The 24,890-nt window shown below is 44.0% G+C and overlaps 7 protein-coding genes and 1 non-coding gene across 8 annotated transcripts; 7 read left to right on the top strand and 1 right to left on the bottom strand.

The window, feature by feature from the left end:
• Window positions 1-11: 11 nt before the first annotated feature.
• Window positions 12-1,684, top strand: FOMMEDRAFT_85020 (uncharacterized protein; the record flags this gene model as incomplete). Its single annotated transcript, XM_007266375.1, has 6 exons — window positions 12-103; window positions 171-536; window positions 643-927; window positions 983-1,055; window positions 1,112-1,228; window positions 1,289-1,684. The coding sequence occupies 6 exons, from the start codon at window positions 12-14 to the stop codon at window positions 1,682-1,684; spliced, it is 1,329 nt and encodes a 442-aa protein (XP_007266437.1).
• A 213-nt stretch (window positions 1,685-1,897) lies between these two features.
• On the top strand, window positions 1,898-3,344 carry FOMMEDRAFT_140615 (uncharacterized protein). Its single transcript, XM_007266374.1, has 5 exons — window positions 1,898-1,941; window positions 1,992-2,227; window positions 2,281-2,387; window positions 2,456-2,891; window positions 2,946-3,344. The coding sequence occupies exons 1-5, from the start codon at window positions 1,921-1,923 to the stop codon at window positions 2,956-2,958; spliced, it is 813 nt and encodes a 270-aa protein (XP_007266436.1). The 5' UTR covers window positions 1,898-1,920; the 3' UTR covers window positions 2,959-3,344.
• A 2,984-nt stretch (window positions 3,345-6,328) lies between these two features.
• FOMMEDRAFT_107692 (autophagy protein 5) lies at window positions 6,329-7,536 on the top strand (the record flags this gene model as incomplete). Its single annotated transcript, XM_007266373.1, has 4 exons — window positions 6,329-6,642; window positions 6,699-6,973; window positions 7,029-7,262; window positions 7,320-7,536. The coding sequence occupies 4 exons, from the start codon at window positions 6,329-6,331 to the stop codon at window positions 7,505-7,507; spliced, it is 1,011 nt and encodes a 336-aa protein (XP_007266435.1). The 3' UTR covers window positions 7,508-7,536.
• A 61-nt stretch (window positions 7,537-7,597) lies between these two features.
• Window positions 7,598-7,679, top strand: FOMMEDRAFT_t42. Its single transcript has one exon. It is a non-coding gene; the product is annotated as a tRNA-Ser (tRNA).
• Window positions 7,680-8,192: 513 nt separating this feature from the next.
• Window positions 8,193-9,856, top strand: FOMMEDRAFT_19990 (aromatic compound dioxygenase). The gene is made up of 8 exons (XM_007266372.1): window positions 8,193-8,337; window positions 8,403-8,467; window positions 8,560-8,622; window positions 8,698-8,900; window positions 8,970-9,093; window positions 9,161-9,290; window positions 9,345-9,518; window positions 9,585-9,856. Exons 1-8 carry the CDS (start codon window positions 8,269-8,271, stop codon window positions 9,741-9,743), a joined length of 987 nt encoding a protein of 328 aa, XP_007266434.1. The 5' UTR covers window positions 8,193-8,268; the 3' UTR covers window positions 9,744-9,856.
• Window positions 9,857-11,825: 1,969 nt separating this feature from the next.
• FOMMEDRAFT_28419 (Prefoldin, subunit 4) lies at window positions 11,826-12,418 on the top strand (the record flags this gene model as incomplete). The annotated part of the gene is made up of 4 exons (XM_007266371.1): window positions 11,826-11,834; window positions 11,899-12,021; window positions 12,100-12,167; window positions 12,226-12,418. 4 exons carry the CDS (start codon window positions 11,826-11,828, stop codon window positions 12,416-12,418), a joined length of 393 nt encoding a protein of 130 aa, XP_007266433.1.
• Window positions 12,419-12,665: 247 nt separating this feature from the next.
• FOMMEDRAFT_156054 (uncharacterized protein) lies at window positions 12,666-16,132 on the bottom strand (the record flags this gene model as incomplete). Its single annotated transcript, XM_007266370.1, has 12 exons — window positions 12,666-13,212; window positions 13,274-13,327; window positions 13,390-13,785; window positions 13,837-14,041; window positions 14,101-14,138; window positions 14,206-14,357; window positions 14,414-15,223; window positions 15,287-15,386; window positions 15,440-15,617; window positions 15,670-15,679; window positions 15,736-15,755; window positions 15,934-16,132. 12 exons carry the CDS (start codon window positions 16,130-16,132, stop codon window positions 12,666-12,668), a joined length of 2,709 nt encoding a protein of 902 aa, XP_007266432.1.
• Window positions 16,133-18,714: 2,582 nt separating this feature from the next.
• On the top strand, window positions 18,715-18,944 carry FOMMEDRAFT_86412 (uncharacterized protein; the record flags this gene model as incomplete). The annotated part of the gene is made up of 2 exons (XM_007266369.1): window positions 18,715-18,766; window positions 18,817-18,944. Coding segments are annotated over 2 exons (180 nt in total), but the record flags the coding sequence as incomplete, so codon positions are not given.
• Between the last annotated feature and the right edge of the window lie 5,946 nt (window positions 18,945-24,890).

The raw sequence follows: 24,890 nt of genomic DNA, 5'->3' as shown, positions 1-24,890 counted from the left end.
TTTGTCTGACAATGGACGGCATTCGCTTCATCTTAGAAGACCCTCAAGCAGCTAACTCGAGGCAGAAGAAACGTTCTCGTCTTGTCACGGCATGCGATACATGGTATGCTCGTCTGTGTCTATGCGCATACCCCCTTCGTCCACTCACCGTCCCCATTCTATCACTACAGCCGCGCGAAGAAGATTAAATGCCACCAATCCCCGGGCTCCGCTAAGTGCGAGGCATGCCGACTCTCAAAGAGTGCATGCAGGTTTCGGGATCGAGAGCGGTACCATGCTCAGCGTTCAGGTAGCATATCCACGTCGAGTTCGAACTTCAATCCCTCGGACAGTGAAGATAACCAATCGTTCACTGAGTCCCCGGGCTTCATTGCGCGTCGCTCCACCCTCCCTACTCTTAGTCATTACCACTCCCAGCAGTCTCGATCCTCTTCTTTACCGCCCGCTCTACCTCGCCTGCCGAATGCACTCGGTCACCGTACGGGAAGTCCAAACAGCGAAGTGGGTCCTCATCGTGTAAGAAAGGCTAGTATAAGGTATGACTACTTTCTTTGTTAACCACTGCTGGTGGCCCACTCACCATCATCTTTACAGGAGGAACATTGGGCCCGTGGCGTCGGCCGAGTATATCCCACACCTAAGCGGTCGTCGTTCTGGACAGTCTACACCATCTCTGGCCGGGATATCACCTCTGTCGAACTTCAGGGACCTCTCCATTGACGACTACTCTCACAACATGCAAAATTATTTCGACTCAGCTCGTCCTGGGTTCCCCTCCCCAAAATATATGGAACATGCTCTCGAATTGTTCTCAGAAAACTTTGGTCCAAGGTTTCTCTTCTTGCATTATGATGCCCTTCGCCATACCATGATGGAGCAAGCGTTGCCTGCACCATTCGCAAACTGTATCGCAGGGCTTTCAATGAGGTTCGTAATTGCTTCTTGACTTGTCGCCACTGGGCTCATTGCTATTGATGCTTAGGTTCTCTCCATCTCCCGAGTTCCCAAATGCCTCTCGTGTGTTCCTCGGAGAGCCCTACTTGGAAATGGCTAAGGTACGCTCGCGTCCAGTTGTGCCTGCGACTCTGTCGCCTCAAATCAATCCCTATAGGATTTGATTGTTCCTCTTGCCTACACTCCGTCGGTTGAGAACCTCCATTCCTTATTGTTGCTATCATGGTGCGAATACGGATCAGGACGAGAAAATGGTCTCAACCTCTACAGTTCTGTAAGTCTTGCGACCGGCTTTATCCAATTTTGCAAGAGCTAGACGCATCTGCTTTTCCAGTTATCTGTGCAGATGGCTTTGGAACTGGGCCTCGGTAACGAGGCGACCATCCAATCACTCCCCAGTGACCACGAGCGGATGGATCTCTGCCAGACCTGGTGGAGCGTTGTCATGTTGGACATTATTTCCTCTTGGAGTAAGTTTCCCCATCGTATAATAGTTGGCTGTTCTGACTGTACGACTCAGTCACGGGAAATCCTGCAAACATTAGTCTCCAAGCATGCACGACTGCATTGCCAAAGTCCACTTTTACACCTTCAGATGCTTCTCTTGCTTTGTCTCCATATTTCACTTTGTATGAACTTCTGGGTATTCGTGACAATATGCTTCGGATCCTCAATTTCAATTTCAATGCAAATACCCAAGGGACTTCCGAAGCTGAGTTACAGTGAGTAATAAATTCCTGAGCCTCTGAAATAGGTCTAACATGACTTTACAGGGACATTCGATCGCGTTTACTGTCTATACAACTTTCCCTTCCTTCTCACCTGGAATTCAACATTGTAAATCTGCGCCGTGCTGTACAAGACCGACAAGAAATGGTCTTCATATTCCTTCATTTGGTTTTGAATTCTTTGATTGCAATGAGCCACGCTCCTTCCGTCTTCCGTTCGATTCCCTCCCTGCCGCGCATGCCCGATATTGTGTCATCGGTGAGTGACGTGTGTGAAATTTCGCGGTACACTGCCTCATTATTTTATAGTCTGCAAGGACGATCCTAGATGTTATTGTAATGATGGAGCAAGTTGATACCCGAGCAGTCACCGCGATACCCTTCCTGGATTTTCCACTGGCAATTGCCGCTCGCGCCTTCGCGTTAGAAAGCCGAGCGGAACAGGAGATGTCAGCCTCGTTGGAAGACTTAACTGCAGCGAATCGTGGGCGCTTTGCCGAGGTTAGTTATGGAGTATGCAACAACCTCTTGTCACGTTTGGCAGAGTAAGTTGAAATCGTTTTCTCGTTTTTGCAACCGGGCTGATGTAGCCATTTAGGCACTGGGGAAACGTCCACAATGTTCAAATGGCCGTTCAATCCGGGACGGTGTGGACTTACATCTGCCCTGTTCAACAGAGCCCTGTGGCGATTCCTTCAGCGCTAGGTACGCTTTATTGGGTCTCTTGGCGTCACCACAGAAATGAAATCTAACCGATATTATCTTTTCAATAGATTTGCACGGCGTTGACCACTACTCGCATGTCCCACGGCCTCACGTCGACCACTCACCTGACCATCAGGAGCTCGCTTTGACATATTCGGACAGCGACCTGTCCCGAGAGCCATCCCCACTGCTATTTGAATTCCCGGGTCTTATAAATACGAACGCTAGTCAGCGCTCTGCCGATGCAGACCAGATGCAGCGGCCCTCGTCGGATCCGACGCCGACCACTATGCTTCCGCCAGTGTCATTAGCCGGTGGCGAGGTGGCGACCTATGATGACCTGACCAACTACATGGCTCCGTACTCCGGTGACAGCCATAACTCGTCGGGCCGTGATGTGGAATATTTTTCCGCGATGCACGGCACCGAGTGCTTACCCTCGGCCTACAATGGAGACGGTAACCGCGGTGTTGCCGTTCCACAGGCATTCCCTGCTTCTCCATGGTAAGCAAAGCCTGCATTCCACTACAAGTAGCCTTTCTAACTCTGTCCTTTTAGGCTTCTCTCGTAAATACTATTAACATAAGTATTAGTCATTCATTATACTTGCATATACTTGCTTTTCGGCTTCAGCTCTTGTATGAATTTATTATTATTGATTTATTGGTTCCGTTCCTTGCTTTCGTTTTCTTTGTGGCTCATTCAGTTTCACTCGCACTCTGTTCCACCAACACCATTCGCATGTACCATTGTTGCCGAAAAACACTTTCGTGGTGTACGCGTCCGTCCGCATTACTTGTATTATAGATTATTTAAGAGTCGGCGTGGAAGCACTACGTCGCCTATACCATAGTCACTGGCTCCATTACGTGTACTTCTCTAAAAAAAATACCCTACTGCCAAGAATCTATCGAGCTAGAGCCAGAATGAGCAGATCGACATGCTAATTATAGCCGGTTTCACCTTATTTAGGACGCATCGCCTCGCGTTTTTGACTTTGACGGGACCAGAGCACGAGAGCTCAGACAGAAACGCTGATTGTTGCTAATTGCATAGCCCTCAGTCAGCGAATTGGAAACGATCTTACTTCAATTCCATCGCATTTGATGATATCTGACATAATTCGTCACTCGCGGGCGATGTGGCCTTGATCCTTGAATAAGAGGTTCATAAATGTTCCTACTGAGAATCTGAGATCGAGTCTTCATCTCAGCGGTCTTGATGTGTTGAATACAGAGGCGGTCGAAATCATCGTAATGCGGACTTAAATACGTTAATTTGACGGCGTCCATCAAGACCTAGATGATGTCTCCTTGACCGCGCTCGTTTCGGCTCTGTTCCTATTTGCTGTGGTAGACGAATAATCAGTAGCGCCCCCTCAAATAGAACGAACGAATGAGATGGTGGGGTGCGAGAGTTGCAATCTCTTCTTGTTACCACTTTGACCAGTGGTCGCACGCCTTCTAGGTTGCGCCCAGCCTGCACAGTGTTCGTCTTCACAGGCTGGTCCTGGGTAAAGAAGTGGTCCGGCAGTTTGATACGGCGGTGCCGGTACTTGATTATTCCTACTGTAGCTTGTGCGACGGACCTACGGCTGCCGGTAATCGTGCTAAACAAATGGCTTTCGTGTTGCGCTCTTCCCTGACGCCTGCGCAAATAGACGGAGTCGAGGTATCAGATTGCTAGATCAAGGAATATTTTGTTATTATGCAGCTAAGGCGAATTTCCAGGTCTTGATTGCCGTTTCTGCAGTGTCCTTGACCGCAGTCGTTCTCCTGCTAGTCATCATATCGGTAAGGACCCCGGAGGCTAGCCAGACCTTGCTCATACTCACAGTGGTTAATAGATTGCTGCCTTGAGGGCGAGTCATCACAAAGCAAGCAATACAGTCTTCCGTTCGCATGTCACTGCTTATCTGATATCCTTGCTGGTCTCGGACTTGTTGCAAGGTATGCTCCGCGGCGTGCGAATATCCGAACATTGTTCTCAATCCTGTAAAGCCATCGGATCAATCATGAATGCTAAGTGGGTGAATAATATGGCTGTGGAAGTTGGGAACTTCTGCTCCGCGCAAGGTTGGTTGGGAACAGTCCGTTGCTTTCTATACTGTTAGTTCGGCTCACACCAATCTTCCGTTAGGTGCAATCAAGCAAGCCGCAGACGTTGGTACAGCACTCTGGTTGTTCTCAATTGCTTAACCCCTCTGATTCAATGAGGCTGACTATCTCCCTTAGGATAATGGTCCGTTGTCTGGAGCATGCTCACTAGATGCGTGTATATTGATCATTTGATTCTTTGATTTTTTGCAATAGACTATCGCCGTGCATACCTTTAGTGTCCTCGTGCTCGGAGTTCATATCCGGCGGATTTCCATGTACATCGTTCTGGTTGGAGGTTGGAGCTTCGTAGGCGCTGTAGTAACGGTAGGGCCGTTTATTATCCAAGAGTCTTCCAAGGGTGCTTTCTGTAAGACGATGTCCGCCGATAACATTGAGAATATTCGGCTAACTCGCAGCATGCAGTCGGAATTTCTGGGTTTTGGTGCTGGATCTCCAAGCCATATGAGACAGAACAATTTCTGTGAGTCAGCTGAACCTGAATGTCCATCTTGAGCATGTGCTGATCATTCTTTGTGCTCATGAGCCTGGAATATATGATAGTGAGTGGACCAACTATAGACCCACCATCTTGTGTGAAATGTTGAGATAACTTGATAAATAGATGTTCCTCTCTGCTGCAACTAGTTTCATTATGTATGTACTGGTTTTCCTAAAGCTCCGAGGCAATCTGCCAGTGGTTATTGTAAGCGGCGGGAGAATCCGGCTCCGATCAATGGATCAAAAGACTCCGCGGATGGTTCATCACGCCTACGAGCCATCGGATCTCCAGGCTCACATGGTTTCAATAGCGAAGCACATGCTATTGTACCCGGTAAGTAAGCTTCAAAATGCATTCATCTTGAAACATCTGTACTAAACCTCAGTTGTTTTGTGAGTAGATCGCGTACACCATTCTGATTGTTCCAATAGCTGCATGTCGGTTTGCCGAATGGACTGGACATACGGTGCCGCTAGGGGTGTTCATCTTCAGGTGCGCCGCCGCCGCATTTATGCTTCCATACAAAGTGACTTATATCAACTCTCATTTCTATCCGTGTTCTTACAGTGATAGTGTCTTCCTTCTTTCAGGTACGTATGCATAACGATCAATGAACGAAACGGGGTGAAAGGATTGTCTCACCCAGGTTTCGTAAACGCGTCTCTATTCGTGTTTACTGGGCGCGTTCTGCCGCTCAGGGAAATCCCAAACATCTTCAGGGCCTCTCGCCTGAAGAATGGGTCGAAGACATGTGCGCTAGCTTCGAGAGAACGAATGTCTGACGAGTGGGAATCTGAAACGAGTTCTGCGTACAGCTCGATCCTCGCTTCGACTGAGAAATTGGACCTGAACGTCGAGAAAGATTTACCACAGCTTCCACAGGAGACCCATGCGGTCGCGGTGAATACCCCGCACACCGTCTCTGTCGGAAGGAAGAGTCCACATTTGTTTTAACAGATGAGGGACAGTACGATACATTCAACATTGCCTCATCTGTTTGATGCTTGGCATTCGGTTACTTGTTTCAATTCATCGTGTTACTGTATAATGCGTGTTCATGATGGTATGTGTAGATGTTCTTAGAAATGAGTAGCATTACGAGATGTCATGATTCCTCCTCGAATAATCTTAGCTGACGCCTGTTTCGATTATGCCCTATTTTCTGTCGTAGTATTATCATCGCAGCAGTTATTAACGTTGCTCTTACCGTGATGAGGGTGTATTATGAATGTGCTATGCCGATGTACAGAGAAAATACGTGGAGGATCGGACTTTGAATCACGGGGACACATGCGCGACGCGTCGATCCATCTGCACTTGACTGTCACATTCTATCAAAGCCAATGTCCTATTCAACCAGACACGATACTGCACCCTCCGCATTCTCAACCCCGGCATCGACCACTCTCTTCCGACGTCTGGCTTGGGAGGGAACAGTACCGCTCGAAATTCATGTCGATCCGGCAGAATTACCCGCGAACAGCGATCGCGGACTGGAATGCTACTTCATCCAGGCGCCACGCGTGAGCTACCTTCCGCTGCTCGTTCCGGAGATCAAGCGGTTCCTTGTGGATATTGTATTCGATAGCGTAGGTGCGAAGGCAATCAAGGAGGAAGACTGGTGGTTTGAAACGGAAGACAGGGTATTGATGCGATGGTGAGTGTATTACATTGCGGTTACGGAGACTGTCAGTCTGACGTCTGTAATGTAAGGCATTGGTCAATTGGTCTATTATATGACTTTCATACTGTCTCATCGTCTATAAGGAGACGCAATAATGACCAGCAGCTAACACCATTGCGTTTGATATTGCACCTCGCTGCGCCCCCAACCGACAAACTCCTTCTTTCTCCAAGTATAGAAGCATGTAAACAAGCATTTATGGGACAGCTCAAGGAAGCTGATTTCTTGAGATGGGGCAATACAAAGAGGATGACGGGCCTTCGTCAAGCTGAGCAAGATGGCATTTGGGAAGGTATACGAGAGCGTGCGTAACGCAGCTTGTATTTTGTTCTAGCGAGGGGTCTCATGGCGTCTCACAGATAACTTTGACGAGTACTGGAAGATTGCGTCCAGGATCACTCCGACGACGACACCTGTTCGAACTACCTCTCCTCCACCTTCGTCCGTGTCATTACATACTAGACCACCCTCAGCAGACACACCAGGCGCTCCGGACAAGGATGGGGCGTATAGCGTTCGCAGTGTTCCGATCCGAATATATCTTCCAGACGGTCCGGTACTGCAAGATGTAGCTTCGCCTTCACTTGAATCTGGTGAGTCTTACTAACATCAATATTGCTCGTTATTGTGTCCAACGATGTTTAACTAAGGGGTATACAATACTTTGGGGAAATTCCTTAATACGCATCTTCCTCTGCTGTTCCCAAATTCTAATCGAGTACTTGCGTACCCTATTGTGCAAGGTGTTGTGTGTCCGTTGGATGCTGAGGTTGCATGGTTAGGAGCATGCATGGCGGGAGCGGATGGATGGGTGAACGTTATGGTCGGTGTTGTGTAGATTACAGTGTTGTTTTATATGGTATTTTGCCTTTAATCTCGTTGTTTGGTCCAAGAGTTAAGAGAAGTATAATGAGGTAAGAACCGTGACGGCGCTGTAGCAAAGTGGTTACTGCGGCAGTTTAGAAAGCTGCTCCTCTTCGAGGGCGCAGGTTCGAATCCTGCCGGCGTCGTTAAGACCTCAACCATTGAAATATTTTTTTGTAAATAGAGTAAATTGGCAATAGCCATCTTTGCAAAATATATTAATGCTGTATTATTAAAGTTTGATGAGCCATCACACAGGAGGCATATTTGCATTCTGTAACACTGGGAATTTATTACAAAATCCAAAAGTTCTTACCTAATTGGCTGAAAATACATTCTGAAACAATTTTTTGGTTTTTGCCTCTGGTGTCAATTACATAAACTAGCTATTGGTAAGCTTGGTTAAGACTTACCAAAAGTTTGGGCAGTGAGATTTGAGCCGTTGCCAATTTACTCTAATAGCCTCTATAGTTTTACCCTCGTAGCTGTCTGGCGGCCGGTTCACAGAGTCAGGTGCCTCCTTGTAGTAAGGCATTTACAAAGATCTCCGTGCACGGAACCAGTGTTTCTAAGACGCATGTTCTGAAGCAAGGCTATAAAAGCTCGACGTTGGATCATATTTGACATCTGTCTCTAACCTGGTACCACTTCACTGCTTTGTTTGGTGCTCTGTTCAAGTTCAAAAATTCATTCTGTCTTCAAGCCTTATTACTTGCTTAACATTTCCAATTGACAATGACGGACACGAGTAAAGTGACGAAGGCAGAGAGCAATGGGATTCCGCCCCCGCCTTTCGAACTGCCTGTACGTGTCCAATAGATCACGTATGCATGTATGCACGCCTACAAAGGACTGACTTCGCTATCCAGCTCCCGGATAGACCTGAAATCATCACTGCGAACATGTTCAAGTTGAATACGCTTGCGACCTCGCCGTGAGTCTACCGCTGTGTATTCACGATTTCTTTATTAATCCTTATTTAATAATAATTACGCACTTTCATGTTCTTGTTTGAATTATTTTTAGACGCTTGAAATTCTTGATGGACAAACTCGTTGAGCATATGCATGGTTTTATTCAAGAAACTAAGTAAGATAATCCTTGTACCTGTTGAGACATCCATCTGTTTCGTTGCTTTAACTAACTCATATGATGACGTCATAGTCTTACAACAGAAGAGTGGATGACGACTATCCAATTCTTGACGCGTACTGGACAAAAATGCACGGATATTCGTCAGGAGTTTATACTGCTATCAGATGTACTTGGTATCTCTGGGCTTGTGGACGCGTTGAATAACCCGCCGCTTGGGAATACGACTGAGAGCAGTGTGCTGGGACCGTTTTTCACTGAGGATGCGCAAGATGGTAAGGAGTCAAATGAATTAATCCCGAATGATTTAGAGTAAAGTGCTGATAAATAGTCATTTTGTCCAGTTGCGCTTGGAGATTCGATTGCTTCTGAGGGCAAAGGAGAATACCTTTGGGTCGAAGGACGTGTTCTGGACTCAAAGGGAAATCCAATCCCTGAAGTTCTAATCGAGACCTGGGAGACTGATGCGTGAGTCGAAAACTTCTTTAGTTGTATGCACTGAAATCAGACCCTGGGACTGACTACGATTGAACAGAAATGGATTCTACGACGTCCAATACACAGACCGTTCGACTCCGGACTGTAGAGGCCGCCTCCGCTCGGGCAAAGACGGAAAGTTCGCCTATCGAGCCGTTGTGCCCGTTGCGTATCCTATTCCTGGTGATGTAAGCTCTTGCATCTGTTGGATCATGGAAATGCATCTGAAGAACGTAATATAGGGCCCTGTAGGTGAACTGCTCAACAAGTTGAAGAGACACAACATGCGCCCGAATCACTTGCATATGATGTTCGAAAAACCTGGCTTCAATACTTTGATAACTGCACTTTACCCAGAAGGTGATCCGTTGATTTTTAGTGATGCTGTCTTTGGCGTGAAGAAGAGCCTTACTGTCGTAAGTCCTTGATCTTAATCAGACGTTCTCATCGAGTAAGGAATTGATATTTTCGATTTCTTGAAGAAACTTGAAACCGTGAAATCAGAGGAAGAAGCACGTGCCAAGGGCTTCGCGAAAGGAAGCGAGTTCAAGCTGTTGAAGCGTGATATCGTGATGGCTACTGAAGAAGAGACGAAGGCGGCTAGAGCGCAACATGCGAAAGAATTTGGCGTGGTTGCATGAGTGTATTCGATAATCCATGCCGACCGAAGACGTTTCTCGTCGTAAATGCAATCCATGTACTGATGAAAAAGCACATAATAATTGTCAATATGAATGTTGTTGGTATGTTCGAATGACAGACCCGAAAATTGGAAATACACTTTGCTATCGTTGATGCGAAGTCACCGTGGCGTGGGTAGACGGTTCACTCTGTGTCGCGCTTCTATAATCTAGACGTCCTCTGTTTAATATACATCAGACGAGCTTTGACCAGAACGTGATAAAGCCTAAGCCTTTCTTTGCAACTGTTCCGAAGCATGAATACAAAAGGGAATACAAGTATACTCACGGCCTCGGCTCGTTACAAATCCGTCTATTCCACAGAGAGTAGATCACGTAGGAATAACTTCAGCGCTGGATAGAAGTCGTTTGTTAAAGGAACTTGTCGGCATGGCGTTTTTTTCACCCTTGCTTCTAGCATAGAAACCGGCGGAACATGCATACAAGTGCCTAACGCCGCGCACACCTAATACACAAGGGTCAACATTCGCACACAACATTGCAAGTAGCATTGGGTCACACGTTAAGGCTGCCGTGTTCAAGCAGTGAAGCCCTGTTCACCTAATATCCGTTCAACACCGGATGAATGATAAGCAAAACTGATAGTCCTGGACCTGACAATCCGATTTACGGGGTCCTTTGCGGCTCGCTTGAGGTTCAATGACATCAATCGATTAACCTGCGGTACGACAAAGTGAACATTCGGGAAACCACGGTTCTTGCTAGCCAGCGGGTGTAACGGAACCGCTCGTCCGGTTCATCTATGGGAAGAGCGTTATAACCTTTCTCATCACGGGCATGACGGCATCCTCAACGCCTGAGACTAGAGTTCCGCAATGGTGATCACAGGCTAGATTTTCTTCCGACACGGATCAATTCTCTGGGCTGCTAGAAGTGCAAACGTCGGATGTTTCACTTCTCTCAACTGAATTTTATCTTTCCTTGATGACATCTACATCAATATAATTTCAAATTATTCAGGAGTATGTCTATCTCGTTCAGATTCTCTTGCATAATATTTACCTACATTAGAGGTAAAGTAGAGCAGTCGTGTGTACTCAAGGTGCATCCTTGCGCTAATTTCAGCACACATCGATTTGGGTGCAAGAAAACTCCTTTGAATGACAGGTTAGAATCAAGACAGATGTATAATCAACAATGAGACCTACCCTTCGAACCTCCTTATCACTGACTAGTCCATAATCCCAGCGCCCAACGGTCACTATACATCGCTAGAAGCTAATGTCTGATTTCTTGATGTAAACATTGGAGCAGATATGATTCTTCTACTGGGGCCATCATTAATCTCTGGGAATGCGATATAGTGCAAAGTGGTACCAACTTATTTTCATCTTTACATACGTAAAGCGAAATATAGAGAAGGATCAAGAGAATTCACTTTCAGTCGAATAAAGGGACTCCGGGGACCCAACATTATGTTGAACAGCAAGGGATGTGGGTAAATAATTCTCGCATCTAACGGAATTTTTTTTGTTACTATCGCGTTTCTGTTGATAAGTATCATCACTATTGTGGTCAAGGTGAGCGGAAAAACGGTCGAAGAGCACAGTATCGGACCGCCGAAACTTTGAATAAGCCGTTTATCCGTTTATTCCAGCGCAGCTAAGTTGTGCGCTGGCGTTCTTGTAGTATGGAAAAAGCAAAAGCGCGAGTATGTCCGATTTAGTCTTTGAGAAAAGAAAGGGAAATCAGTAAAGAAAGGATATAAGGGTTAATGCGATGCAGACCGAGTTCCAAGCCACAAGGCATGAAACAGATTGGTTTCCCGAGTACCTGTTGTATTCTTGATGGCGTTCCTGGAACACAGAGATATTTGTAAAGGTGGCCATTCCAAAATGCACAATGTTTATGCGCCACTACACACCCAGCCTTTTTGACAGAGCCAAGTAAAATTCAAGAAAAGCAGCTCTCGCACTCGGCTCAAAAGTGATTGAAACTTGACATGATGATGTGGCACAGTAAATTTCCCAATTCAGACAGATCAAGGATCGACGCGACACTCCTTCCCCTCCTTCCACAAACATGCGCATGGTATGTACAACCCAATCTATTCCACAACTCACCTCCTCTTAACAACTTTTACGGACCAGAACAGCTAAAACAAGAAGAGGAATCCGAAGACGTCGAAGTCACCTGGGAAGACCAACAACGCATATGTACCTTCTCCAAACTCAACACGCGTTTACGCGCACATGAGGCTAGAATCGAGGCTCTCAAGGTGTGTTTTAAAGCTATCATTTATCATTATCAGCTAGGAATGAGGCTGACATTCAGACTCTGGAACATATATCATTAGGAAGAAAAAGAAGTGTTAGACGACCTCGCCTCAGAGCTTGAGTTAGCAGATGAGGATCAGCCTGTACTGTAAGTCCACCTTACTCCTGACTTCGCACGTTACTAATTTTGCCATATAACTACACAGATATCGCATCGGCGAATCCTTCGTACACCTCCCCCTCCCACGAGCACTCAAACGTCTCGAGCGCGACACATCCGGCCTAAGCGATGAGATGTCCAAACTCAGCGAACAAACTGAACAATGGGAGAAAGAAATGAAGGAGCTCAAGCTCGTCTTATACGCTAAATTCGGATCTGCGATAAACTTGGATGAATGAGTGTTCTTGTTGGCTATGGGGCTGTATCCAAGTCCAGAGTCATGCTAGTGTATCTTAGCTGATTTGGCGTAGAGATAACACTGAATTTAGTCAGAAGTAATGACTGTATTGTAAATTCCATTGCATGTGAACGTGAAATACATGTATTGAAAAGATATACCCTGAGCTGGACGAAAGTACACAACTGGTAGTCCCACTGTACAAGAACGAATGCCTATTTATTGGGAACACCAAACCCTTCACCGTCTTACCACTCCTCATCCCCAAGGACATCCGACAAGCTCCCTTCAGGTTGCTTTGCCCGTCCTGCTTTGCCCACAAAACGCAACAAGCTTTCAAATACTTCGGTCCGCTGTTCGAACCGGTTGCCACTCAATTGTTTCCCGCCTCGAAGTGCCAGTTCGTACGGATCGTCTTCTCCCGATGGTACTTCACTAACTGTATCCGGGAAGGGACCAAGAGCGGCAGGAGCGGGAACAGAACCAACATCTGTCATGACAGCATCTTCATCCGCCTCTCTCCGCAATTCACTCGTCCATTCCCCAGAACCCGAGTCCGAGTTGCTTGATGAAGGCGAGTCATACGACCTCTCTTCGTCCTGTTGAAGATTAGTCGCGGGTGGTACGGGGGACAGCGGGGATAACGGGACAGGAGGCTGAGCGAATAGGTATGATAATAGCGACCGGAAATTTGCGGCTTCCTCGTTGTCCGCATGGTTCACAACAGCGGAAACCTCGTTCTGCAAGAAGGCTAATGCAGCCACAGGTGCTGCATCTTCACATAACTCGCGAAACCTTTATATACGGAATTTTTTTTAGCGATTGTATCACTTGCTTGTAAATACAAGATGCTTACTGTTGTCTCCTAATTTCGAAGACGGCACGTCGTATTATCTCCTCTGGAGAAGGTCTAGATAATTCGAGGAAAATCAGCTTATGTATGACAACAATGACGCTGTACGAAGGCTGCACCTTTCAAGCTTCATGCTCCAGAAGTCATCCAGTCGCTCATCTGTCTCGGGGAAAACGCCTCTTGCCGGATCGAATCTCGCTTGAGCAGTTCCACCATGCAAGTAGAATATCTGCGTATTTGGGTCATATACTACCTGGCAAGCGCGTCGAGCTATAGGCTCTCCATCTTCCTCTGACTCGACAGCCTTGCTAGCTTCCCTCTCGCTCTCTCCACTAGTACGATGTCGTTTAGGGGATCGTGGCTGCCTTTGGGCACCTGATGAAGCTTGACATACTCTCGAGGAGGCATCCGCTGTTGGCACACGCATCCATGTTCCTGGACGTTTATCGTAACGATACAGGAAAACAGGAAGTTTGGAATATGATTGCATGTGTCTTCTGGTCATTCCCGCGAAGCTAAAAATATCATATGTAAAAAAGCCAATAAATGAGGGAAAAGGAGCATACACATAGATTTCTTTCACCGAGGGATCGATCACAGCTCTCTGAGCAAAGCATGCATCTGGTCCACCGGCGGTCGATACATTTGAGAAGAGCTCCGTCAAGGTCTTGGACTGAATGTCATATTCCCACATGTCGGCAAGATAATCGTCTTTCTGTCCCGCAAAAATGTGAAGTTTCTTCATGTTCGGCTCGAATACCATGGAATGGCCTGTGAAAGAGCAGTTAGGCCTGATTAATACTGTGGAATATTCTGGGAAACTTTCTTACCAAACCGTGGCGAGAAATTCCCATCTGAATTGTTAGTCCTGCAGGATATGTTAAGCTCCTGATGCTCTGTGTTGCGAAAAATGGACTGACTGTATCATGGTCCACTTATCCGTTCGGAGGTCATAACTATATAGTCCAGAGTACTTCGGGTTTTTCCAATCATCATCAACGACTCTGCCTCCCTGTACATATAGAACCTGGGCATCTGTGTCAAGTACCAACTGATGGTCATAGATAAGCTTTGGTCCGCCTTTGATCTGTCAAATGCAGTCAAAACAATCTATCCATGGGTTCGAATAGCATAATAACGTACAGCAGTGTCGTAATTGAGTAGCTCCCAGTTTCCCTGATCGATTCCGCGTGTTCTACATCGATAGAAATCGGATAGATAGTCTTGTGCCGGAATTGACCTGCTGGAGCCTGGCCGATGCGGAGATGGAGCATCAGCTGCATTTCCCGTCCCAACTCCGACTGATCGCCTATTGCTCCAAGCACTTCGGACCTGCCCAGTTCCTTGAGCAGGCTCTGCTAGGTTGTTGCCGTCGGGCTCTTGGACGGCAGTAGGCGGTGCAGTCGATCTCGACTCCTGGAAGTCACTATCACCTAGCCTGCCGAGGACATAGATACACCCGCTCTTCTGGTCGAAGACCATCTTATGGCATGCGCGAGGAGTGGGACCACGCTTTTCTTCACAGACGCTATGACTAAGCAAGCGCCACCGTTCCTCCCGCACGTCGTACACCCAGAAGTCGTCGAGGCTCCGCTGGCCATCATAACCGCCAAAGAGGTATATTAAACCACGCTCGACATCCATGCACATTGCATGCCCTCCACGTTTGCCGGGTACGTCACCATTCGCATCCGTTCCGCGTAAGCGTCTCCACCGGGCACGAGGTGTGCAAGTATGTATGAATTCTGAGAAAAGACCTGCAGACGAAAGTTCGTTAAGGTGTGCTTCCGCGGCGACCCAATCGCCTCTTAAGACGAGTATCTCATATAAATCCGAAACGAGCGGATGCTCGAGTCGTACTCCGGACCGCGTTTGTAGTTGTCTAAAAATGGATATGTGCCTTCTTTGGCGAAGGTGCTTCAATATATGTCGCATTGCCAGAGTTTCTCTGTTCTAGATAGCGAGGCAAAAAATCACTGTGAGGACAAAACTAGCAAGTCTGACGAGCCAACATACCCGCTCAAATGTATCAATTACCCTCTGCACATATGTGGCATCCATGATACCGAAAAGAGCGACATACCATATCGACGTATTGAAGTTATGTCCATGAGCACTATGTCGCGATATCAGTCCACTTCTCGAGATATTTGATTTTCCCTTGCTTACGACAGTGACATAATCTTCACAAACTTTGTCGGAAGTTGTAACCCATCCTTATTCTTGCACCGTATACCAAAGGTCTCTGGTTTTGAATCATTCTTTAAAGAGGCTTGCAGCACTTGTGTCAAGTGATCACGAGATAAGCCGACATGAACCTCAAAGTCTTTCATGTTACATGGATGAGCTATAATAAACCCTGTAAGCACGCAGGAACTTTCGTTAAAAAGGACCCGAACCCTTGTGAAACTAGAACAGAGCCACCGTAAGTCATATCCTTTAGCAAGACCAGGTAGATCTCGTACCTTTCCGAAGGTGATGCTTTCTAAAAATGTACATCAGTGATCAGACTGGGTAGGGCATTCTTTGATACAAAGGAGAAATTCTCAAAGTATCACCAAACTCAATCGGCGCAGGAAGCAGACATCTGCCGTCCTCGGCCGATAGTTGGCGTACGCATCGCCGCAGTCAAGGTTGTACGGCTTGAATGTGTATATACTTACCTAGACATGCAGCATTATCCAGCTCGATGAGGATCCAGGATCGTCCATGAACAGAATTATCCTTTGCCGAACTCCAACGGCTTGTCTGATCATGCGGTCGGTCAAACTTGATGTTATCCGCAACATAACGTCCACTGTGTTCCGAGCATCCTGCAATCTTGTACCTCAATTGTACAGTTGGTGGCTTTGAGCTTGACATATGAAGTTAAGCTAGCTTGATCCCTGAGAGATAAAGACGTGATGATAGGAGAACTGAATGTGCAGGGTGGATGCAAGAGCGTGTGGCACGCGTCTGCCTGGCCGAGGATGACGAACGAAAGAGTTGTGATGATCGACATTCGACGCGCCTCGAGCACGTGCTCAGCCTCTTTCCTCTTGCACTTTGGTCATGTCCCTTCAATCCCCCATCATTCCTCGCCAATTCATTCGTTTCTCGTGTTTACAGCAATAAAGCAAAGCCTTAAACATGTGTCTATGTACCTTGCATTCTGTCCAAGGGTCCCCGAGATTTCCGTGCTCCAGAACGCTCGCTTATCTCCTCCCTTGTCACCTGAACTGGCTGGAAGTCTGTGTCACTATGTGGCCTCGCAGGGTTTGAACACTCTGAGGCAAAGAATCATTTTTATCATCTGCTCGTGGCCCAAAGACAATGATTGGATCTTTATCTCTCCTCTTTGTCCCTCGCAATTACACACTCGTGTTCAGGCACAGATCCTTCTGATTCAAAGCAACCCGAAGCCGAGGTTGCAGAATTCATAATCTATATTCATTTTTCATACTACATCAACTATGCTTACTGCTTCTACTTTACGAATATCATAACTCTGCGAGACCCCAGGTCCTCCTGCAAGCATTTTCAAGTACGGCTGTCTTATTGGCATGTATATTTTACTTTGTCTGTTTGATGCGACAATGAAAATTGGGGGTTATCAAACTAGTACTCCGATCTAGCGAGTTTCAGCACAAGGCATCACGCGATCGCCAACTTCTACCCCTCTCAACGCCCGCCACCGGTCCCGACACGTTGTAGACGATTTTCACATTGTAGGATGTCCCCGTCCGTCTTACTCCGAAGGCCTGTATTTCACTACGTCACTCTGTGTATCTCAGTCCTCCGCGACACCCGAAGCGTACAAATCTTGGATGCGAATGTTCAAATATAGGGTGAACAAGCTGTCCATCAAACGGAACAGCAACGCTTAGCTTCCGTGTCTGCTAATTCACCAACTACCGGGCACCGAGTTTGTCGGCGTACAGGCGGAAGTTGATGCTTACATACGTCATATTTCTGCGTGCTCTGTGGCTTGTCGACGGGACGCCCACCACCGCAACTATGATTCCTGATGGCGCTCACTATGAGATCGCAGCAGTCTGGAGAAGCGAAGAAGACTAAAGGCCACTTACAGGAACAATTCGCACAAGCACCGAACCTGGCCTTACTAGTGCTTGCCATTTTCATCCACTTTCAATGCCAACGGAATGAGATCTTCGAGCGGTGTGCGCCACACAGCGCTCTCTAGGATTGGCGCGCGGAACTAAATTCTTCGGGTTATTCCCTCCAATCCAAACCCGCATCGCCCATAAGTTAGTCAAAACAATCGACTCCTAGTGCAGGAACAAGGATCTACTACAGTAAATCACCGTATGTCATGGAGAAGAGGTGAAAATCCATTCTTATTCATGAGCGCTACCCCACCCTACAGCCCCTTGATTTTCACAAGGCGCTCTTCTTACCTTCTTTCGATCTGCGATATACGCATAAGTTATTGTGCATTCTTGTCGACACAGCTTACTACTCTTCGGGATTTGACAAATTACGTCTACCCTTTCGTTGAGTCTATGCTAGTTACTACGGGCGTCGTCGCCAACTCCACCGCAATCCTGATCCTTTCTGCTCGGATCCGCTTCCACTCCATTTAACGTGCTATTATTCATCCTTCTCACGCCAAGCAAAGGACATGCTGCGCATATACAGTTGAACATTGTATGTCCTAAGATCCACCGTTGTCTGTCTGCATATACAACTTCTCTTCCATCTCTATTCACTTTTACAGCTCTACTTCCGACACTCATAAAATATGCATTGATACCCAGAGTTCAAACTACGCTACATTGATGCGCTCCTTGAATGGATGTGCACTTTTCCCTATCAGCACAGAGTGCTTGGCTTTCCGATGGAGCACAAAGACTTATACATGAATTATAGTAATATAGTACTTTTTTAGCTGATGCAGCTAGTATAATTGTGTAAGACTGTACATCACAATGTATCTTGCTAATGTAACACCTTATGCAAACCTTATAACATACTATCTAATCTCTGGAAAATAAGGTATTCGAGTATCTTTATCAACTTAGGGACTCTTCGGCATTATATTCAAGTTATGCCTGTAATATACTAGTATCTAGTAAGCTATTGTATTTGACAAGATCTACTCAATCTATTTAATCTTATTGCATATTTTATAATTCTATCAGTCTAGATTTTGTAGTATAATCTCTTATACATGATATTTACTCTTAAGGTAAAGGGAAAGGCCTTATTACTTCCCTCTGATGAGTGACTGATAGCATTTAACCTGTCTGTCACAAGCAGCACACCCCTATCCCCTCCTTTCTCCCTCAACCACTAAGTTCTTGCAAAGATGTGCTATAATGTACACTTTCTTAGCTAGTCTTTTCTGGTACTGTTGCTAATCAAGCTCAATTCTGGTACAGATAATTAATGAACAGTTCCACACAGTATGTGGCCACTTTATCACATTTGAGACACAAATGTAGGACTGCTTACATTCCAACTGTCTGTTCAGTAGAAGCTATACTCATCCCTACAGTCAGTAGCTTATACAAGGTAATGATGGAACAACTCTGACTTGCATACAGGCTGCCATTCCCTGAGTTGTACTCAAATGATGTCACTGTCAGTAAAAAATCCAATTCTCACAAGCCCAGTCAAATGTACACAATGCACAGTACAAGAGACAGACCCAGCATTAGCAGGTCAGTATTAAAGACACTCATACTATTCTGACCTATGCCTGAGCTACTAACTGAGCCCTATGTTCACTAATCAGGATGATTAGTTTTAGAGGGGGGATAATGTTATGACTCTCTACTCCTGTACCTTCAGTTCTGAGGGTTCCACACCCTTCTGTACCAGAACTTAGGACTTCTGTCCCTTAAGAGTACTGTCTATAAACTATATGTATGCTGACTCTTATTACTACCCTTCCTTACTTCATCATTCCATTCCTTTGACCACTCCTTCATTCTCTGTTCATTCTATAGTCTCTTACCCTTTGTCCATCCCTTCATTCTTTGTACCTTTATCTTTGACATTCCTTTCTTTCATTCTTCATAGCTTATCATTCTTAGTGGCTCATACTCCCTGAGTACTCTTGTATAGTTTAGTATATATAGGTATACAAGATCAGACTGGTCCTGTAGTCTTGATCTTGTCTACTCTAGGTAGTCCTGTACTCTTAGGCTCACTCTATATACTCTACTCTTATCTCACTCTCTCTCTCTGCCTATTCTACAAGTTCCAACTATGTTCTGGTGCTTACATTCTGTATTTCTGTTGTGTAGGATAGTTGTAGCCTGGGTCCCCTTACTGAGCCTTCAGGTCCCCTCTATACTGTCACTAACATTAATAATAGATCATAATAGTAAATCAAGTACAATTGTGAGTTGTGTAACAAATGAGAGTACACTTTCATACTACTGATAGTTGAGCTACACTCATTGTAGTCAAGGCTTAGAAATCTGTGAGGCTGAGTTTGTGTAGAGTACTAGGATGAAGCTGATAGAAGTCTCAGATTGTCTTAGGAGTATAGGTGAGGTTCTTAGTAGGTTCCTAAGTATGCTCCTCAACTAGGTACCCTTTCTAGTGAACAAGGAATTTGAGTTTTCTGTGTAGCAGCTTAGTATCTACTATGTACTCTACTTTATATTCTGGTTCAGAACTAATAAGTTCTAGTAGAGACAGTAGGGGTCTTTGTTACAAAGGAAAACTTAGATCATAGTACTGAGACAGTAGAACCTTGTTGAACACTGAGTGTATACACTTCCATGTTGCTAGAAGTTGGAGTTTGTAGACAGAGGTACTGACCTTCTTTTCAATAACAAAGGGTCTAAAGTACTTATTGTCCAACTTCTTTATTAGGCAATCTGTAGTTAGGTTAGTAGCTTCTAGTATAACTTTGTCACCAGACTAGTAATCCTCAGCTACAGACCTCTTCTGATTATAGTTCTGCTTTATAACCTGTACTACCTTTTCTAAAAGAGCTTGTGTGTCCTTCCTGGTTCTGTACATCTGTTCTACAAAGTCTGTTATAGATTCAGAACTACTATTCTGGTTCAGAACTGTCTCCTAGTATAAATGTCTCTCATAATTAAGGAAGAATAGGGATTGTCCTATTGTAGAGTGTTACTAGTTATTATACACAAATTCTGCTAGAGCTAACCATTCAGACTAATCTGATTACTAATGATTGATGAACATCTAGAGGTAGAGCTTGATCTCCTGATTGACTTACTCAGTTTAACTGTCAGTCTGTAAGTAATAAGTAGTAGAAGGGTTCCCTTGAATTCTAAGAAGTACATACAAGTCCTGTATGAATTTTGACTTGAATTACAGTCTGTAATCATGAATGAGCTTCTGAGAGAGTCTGTACAACTAGAAGACATGATTCTAATAAATACACACTATGTCTTCAGAAGTGAGTTCTGTTCAGGTTGGAACTGTATAGACTTACTTAGAGAATCAGTTAACAATTACACAGATAGTGTTGTAACCCTAAGACTCAGGTAGCTTACTAATCAGGTCTACTGAGACTTCTTTCTAAGAGTAATCCAGGATCTGATACAAATGTAGGGGAGCTCAAACTCTTGTCTAGTAGGTCTTAGTCTGTTAGTATGTATTATAACTAGTCACATACTTCAGGATTTCCCTCTACATCCTAGACTACTAGTAGTTCTGAGTAATGAGTTCCTACATTTTGTGTCAGCCTGAATGTTCTGTAGTCAGATTGTTGTAATGAGCTCAGACAATGTTCTCCTACAGTTTCTAATCCTTTAGAACATACAGTTGGCCTTCCTAGTAAACCTGTCCATCCTTATCCTCCTCCTAATCCCTAGCCTGCTTCTCTAGTTGCTTCACTATAACTTAGTCCTGTGTGTGTCTTAGAGCTTACTGTATGTAAGTAATAAAGTCAACATCCTTGGATTTGAGTTGGATCTCTTGGATTGTCTTAGACATAAAACAGGAATTGTCTAGAAGAACAAGATTTTTGTTATTATTCTCCCCCCTTTCATAACCTACTTGTCTTGAGAGTAAATTAGCTTTTGTCATTTGTGTTCTAGGTTTGTAGGTTAGTACAAAGTTGTAGTCCTACAGTTCTAACATTTAGCAGGCCTAACAGTAGTTGAGCTTCTGAAGCACTCAGAAGTACTAGAGATTAAGGTAATCACTCTAGATCTTAAACTTCTACACTGTACTAAGGAGATATTAACACTACTCTTCTAAGGAACAGACAATTGTAAGGAGTTCCTTGTTATAGATAGAGTAGTTCTGTTCTGTTACAGAGAGGGATTCTAATTAGAACACTATCAGACACTACTTTCTGTCAATGAACTGAGATAGTACTACTCTATTTGTAAAGTTGGAAGAGTTGACTTTGACTCAGAACTTGTTTACAACTGTTAGAACTACTAATACAGGCTTGCTAGTAATGGTCTGCTTGAGGGACTTGAACACAGACTACTACTAATCATCCTATTACTAAGGAACATCTTTGCTAGTAAGATTATGAAGGGGCCAGACAATAGTACTAAAGTCTTGAATAAAGTATTAGTAGTAGTTTGTAAACCTAAGGAACACTTGGACCTGTTTCAGGTTCTAAGGTTGTAACCAGTTTCAAACTACAGTTACCTTTGCTGGATCCATACAGACCTCTCCTCCACCAATCACAAAGCTTAGATAATCTACTGACTCCTGTACAAAGGAGTACTTTGTTTCTTAGAGGAACAGTTTATTATCTTAGAGCTATTGTAGAACTGCTTAGATTAGTCAGTAATAGTACTTGACTGTTTAGGTAAAGATCAGAATGTTATCTAGATACACACTAACATACTCTAAGTCAATCAGATCTGTAAGGATGTGATTCATGAATGACTAGAATGTTACAAGCAAGTTAGTTAGTCTGAAGAACATTACAGTTGGTTTGTACAATCTACAATTAGTTTAGAACACAGTCTTCCACTCATCTCTGTCTTAGATCCAAATATTATTGTATTCCTATCAAACATTCAACTTAGTAAAAACCCTAGATGTATGTGTCTTATTAATAAGCTCCTGAATTAGAGGGAGCAGGTACTTGTTTTTAATAGTACCCTTATTAAGACAACAATAATCCTGGACTGAGTAGAGCTTCCTATCTTTCTTTTTGACAAAAAAGAAAGGAGAGGCTATAGAAGACTTTAAGGGTCAGATTTAGCTGTTCTAAAGATTTTCCTAAAGGAACTCATTAAGCACCTCCTACTTGTCTCTGTTGAGTAGGTAGACCTTACAATCCTTAGGTTGGAAACCCTTAGTCAATTTAATTGTATAGTCCTAAGAATAGTGTTTAGGAAGCTAGTTAAATTCCTCTTTACTAAAGACTTTAAGGAACTCTCAGACAAAATCTGACAGACTAGGTCTATGTGTGTTTTAGAGTAGAGTTGTTCTAAGAGGGTTCTGGACTAGTTCCATCTTAGACATCCTTTAGATCAACTCTATTCTGCCTTGACTAAAATATGTATCTACATATCTATCCTAGTCAAAGAAGAACAACTAGTCACCTTTATTAGAACTGTTAGTAACATTAAAAGTATTCATATCTACTCAGAACAGTAGTGTAAGGTAGCTGTAAGACTCAGAACACTGATTAAACACAAGTGTCTACTCTAACTAGTCAATAGTAGGGTTGTAAGCCTTAAGCCATTTGAATCTAATAAAGATGTCTGTCTTTCTAAGGTTGGTGACTCTAAACTCAATACTTTCCTTATAATCCTAAATAGTCATTCATAGTTGGACAAACTTAGTGATCCAACCATTCTGGTTCAGGGTTCTGTCTATATTGTATACTAGGATTGGAAGTAGAATGTGTTGAGTAGGAAGGTGGTGTTCCTACACAAAGACCTTATTAATGTATGAACCAGTGTATCTACTATCTACTAGAACTGTTGTTCAGATCTGGGGGGATCCTAAGAAGGGAGCTAAGAGGACAGAGACTTAGAGTTAGTACCTAGAATGTTCTTGGATAAACTACTACTTGTTCTAAAGGGAATGTACAGCTTGTACAGTCTTGTTGTCTAAGAGGGTGAGTATATATACTAACATTTCCTTATTAACCTCTCTCTTTTGACAAGGACAGACTCATGTCCTCAGCTGTAAACTCAGCTAAGGCTATCCCTACTTGATACTATAGACAAACTACTAAGTAGTGAACAGGGCTGAGTAGTGTTTCAAATGTTCTAAGATCTTAGAATACAAAAGTAGTAGGTTAGATTGTACAGATTTAGACTCAGATAAAGTGTAAAGAGAAGAATCAAAAGAATCAGAAGAAATAGGAGAACTATCTACTTTTGTTTTCAACTTTTTTCTTTCTAATAAATAATTTTGTTGATTTATTTTTTCTACTTTTTCTACTTTTTCTACTTTTCTTACTTTATTTACTTTTAATCCTATAGTGTCTATTGAATCAAAAGTGACCATTAAAAAATCTGAGTCATAGCTCTTCAGTACTACATTCACTGTTAGGTCTCTACAAAATCCTAGAGTACATAGTTAGGGTCTAGGAGTTCTAAGGTGACTTCTGGATTTGTAGAAAAGGCTTCTTACTACAAATCCTGCTTGTCACTTGTTATTACTCTAATAACCTGACAGATGTACTGTTACTTCTGTAGACAGTCCTTAATTTGATGCTCTGACTTTCTACAGGTAAAGTATGCTCCTTACTTTTAGGCTTCTCTAATGTCTATTAGAACAGATTAATTACAAATTACAGGCAGATTGATTTAAGGGCTCAGAACTGTCAGAGCTGAACACATGTGTAAGTATTCTGTACAGACTTGATACATCCAAACTGTGGCTTGGTTGAAGGAGATAGTGTGTGTCTTCTACTCAGTGTAGGTGACTAGTTCTAGTGTCATTCTAAGAATCTTATTAACCAGTTCTGGGTAAAGAGCTTTTTCAAGCATTCTGATAAGAACATTATTAAACCTGAGTATGAATCCTACCTTCTAGGCTAAGATATCAAACTCCTGAAAGAAGGTATTAGTAGAACATTTGTCCTGTCACAGAGACACAAGCTTGTTCTATGTATTGTACTTCTTATTCAGATTAATAAAGGAAGTACAGAGCTGCCTTATGAATTCTGAGTATGACTCATTATTCTGAAGTTGGATCAGGCTTCTGATCTAATAACCTTTGATCCAGTTCTAGGCTCAGGTGGTTGTGTTGCCTTCCTTTATGAAGGAGAGGACAAATAGGACACAATTGAGATCTGAGAATAGATTAGTCAAAGTAGTAGTTATGTATAGTTCAACTTAGTACTAGAAGTCCTCAAAGTGCTGCCCATTAAAGTCTGAAGGGTAGGCTACATACACTTTCTTTCTAGAACAGGTTGTGACTTCCAGAACAATCAGAACAGGTTCTGAAGGGGTTAGAGGCACATAGTTGGTAAAAGCCTCTTAAATAGAGGTCTACACATATTAAGCTAGTTCTGCTTGTAACTACTGATCTGGCAGGACAGTAGGGGTGGCAGTTAGTGTAGAAGGGTTCATATTTATACTACAAAGGAATCAATACTAAACTAAAAGGGGTAATGAATAGAAGAAGGGTGGCAAAAGTTTAAAAGGGTTTAGAAAGTTTAAAATTTAAAAATGTAAAAGGGTCAGGACAAAGGAAAGAGATT

This window comes from Fomitiporia mediterranea, assembly GCF_000271605.1.
Source record: "Fomitiporia mediterranea MF3/22 unplaced genomic scaffold FOMMEscaffold_6, whole genome shotgun sequence".
In the NCBI taxonomy this organism is placed as follows: domain Eukaryota; kingdom Fungi; phylum Basidiomycota; class Agaricomycetes; order Hymenochaetales; family Hymenochaetaceae; genus Fomitiporia; species Fomitiporia mediterranea.
Note: the sequence above shows the minus strand (reverse complement) of the source record. Positions and strands in the feature narration are given on the sequence as shown.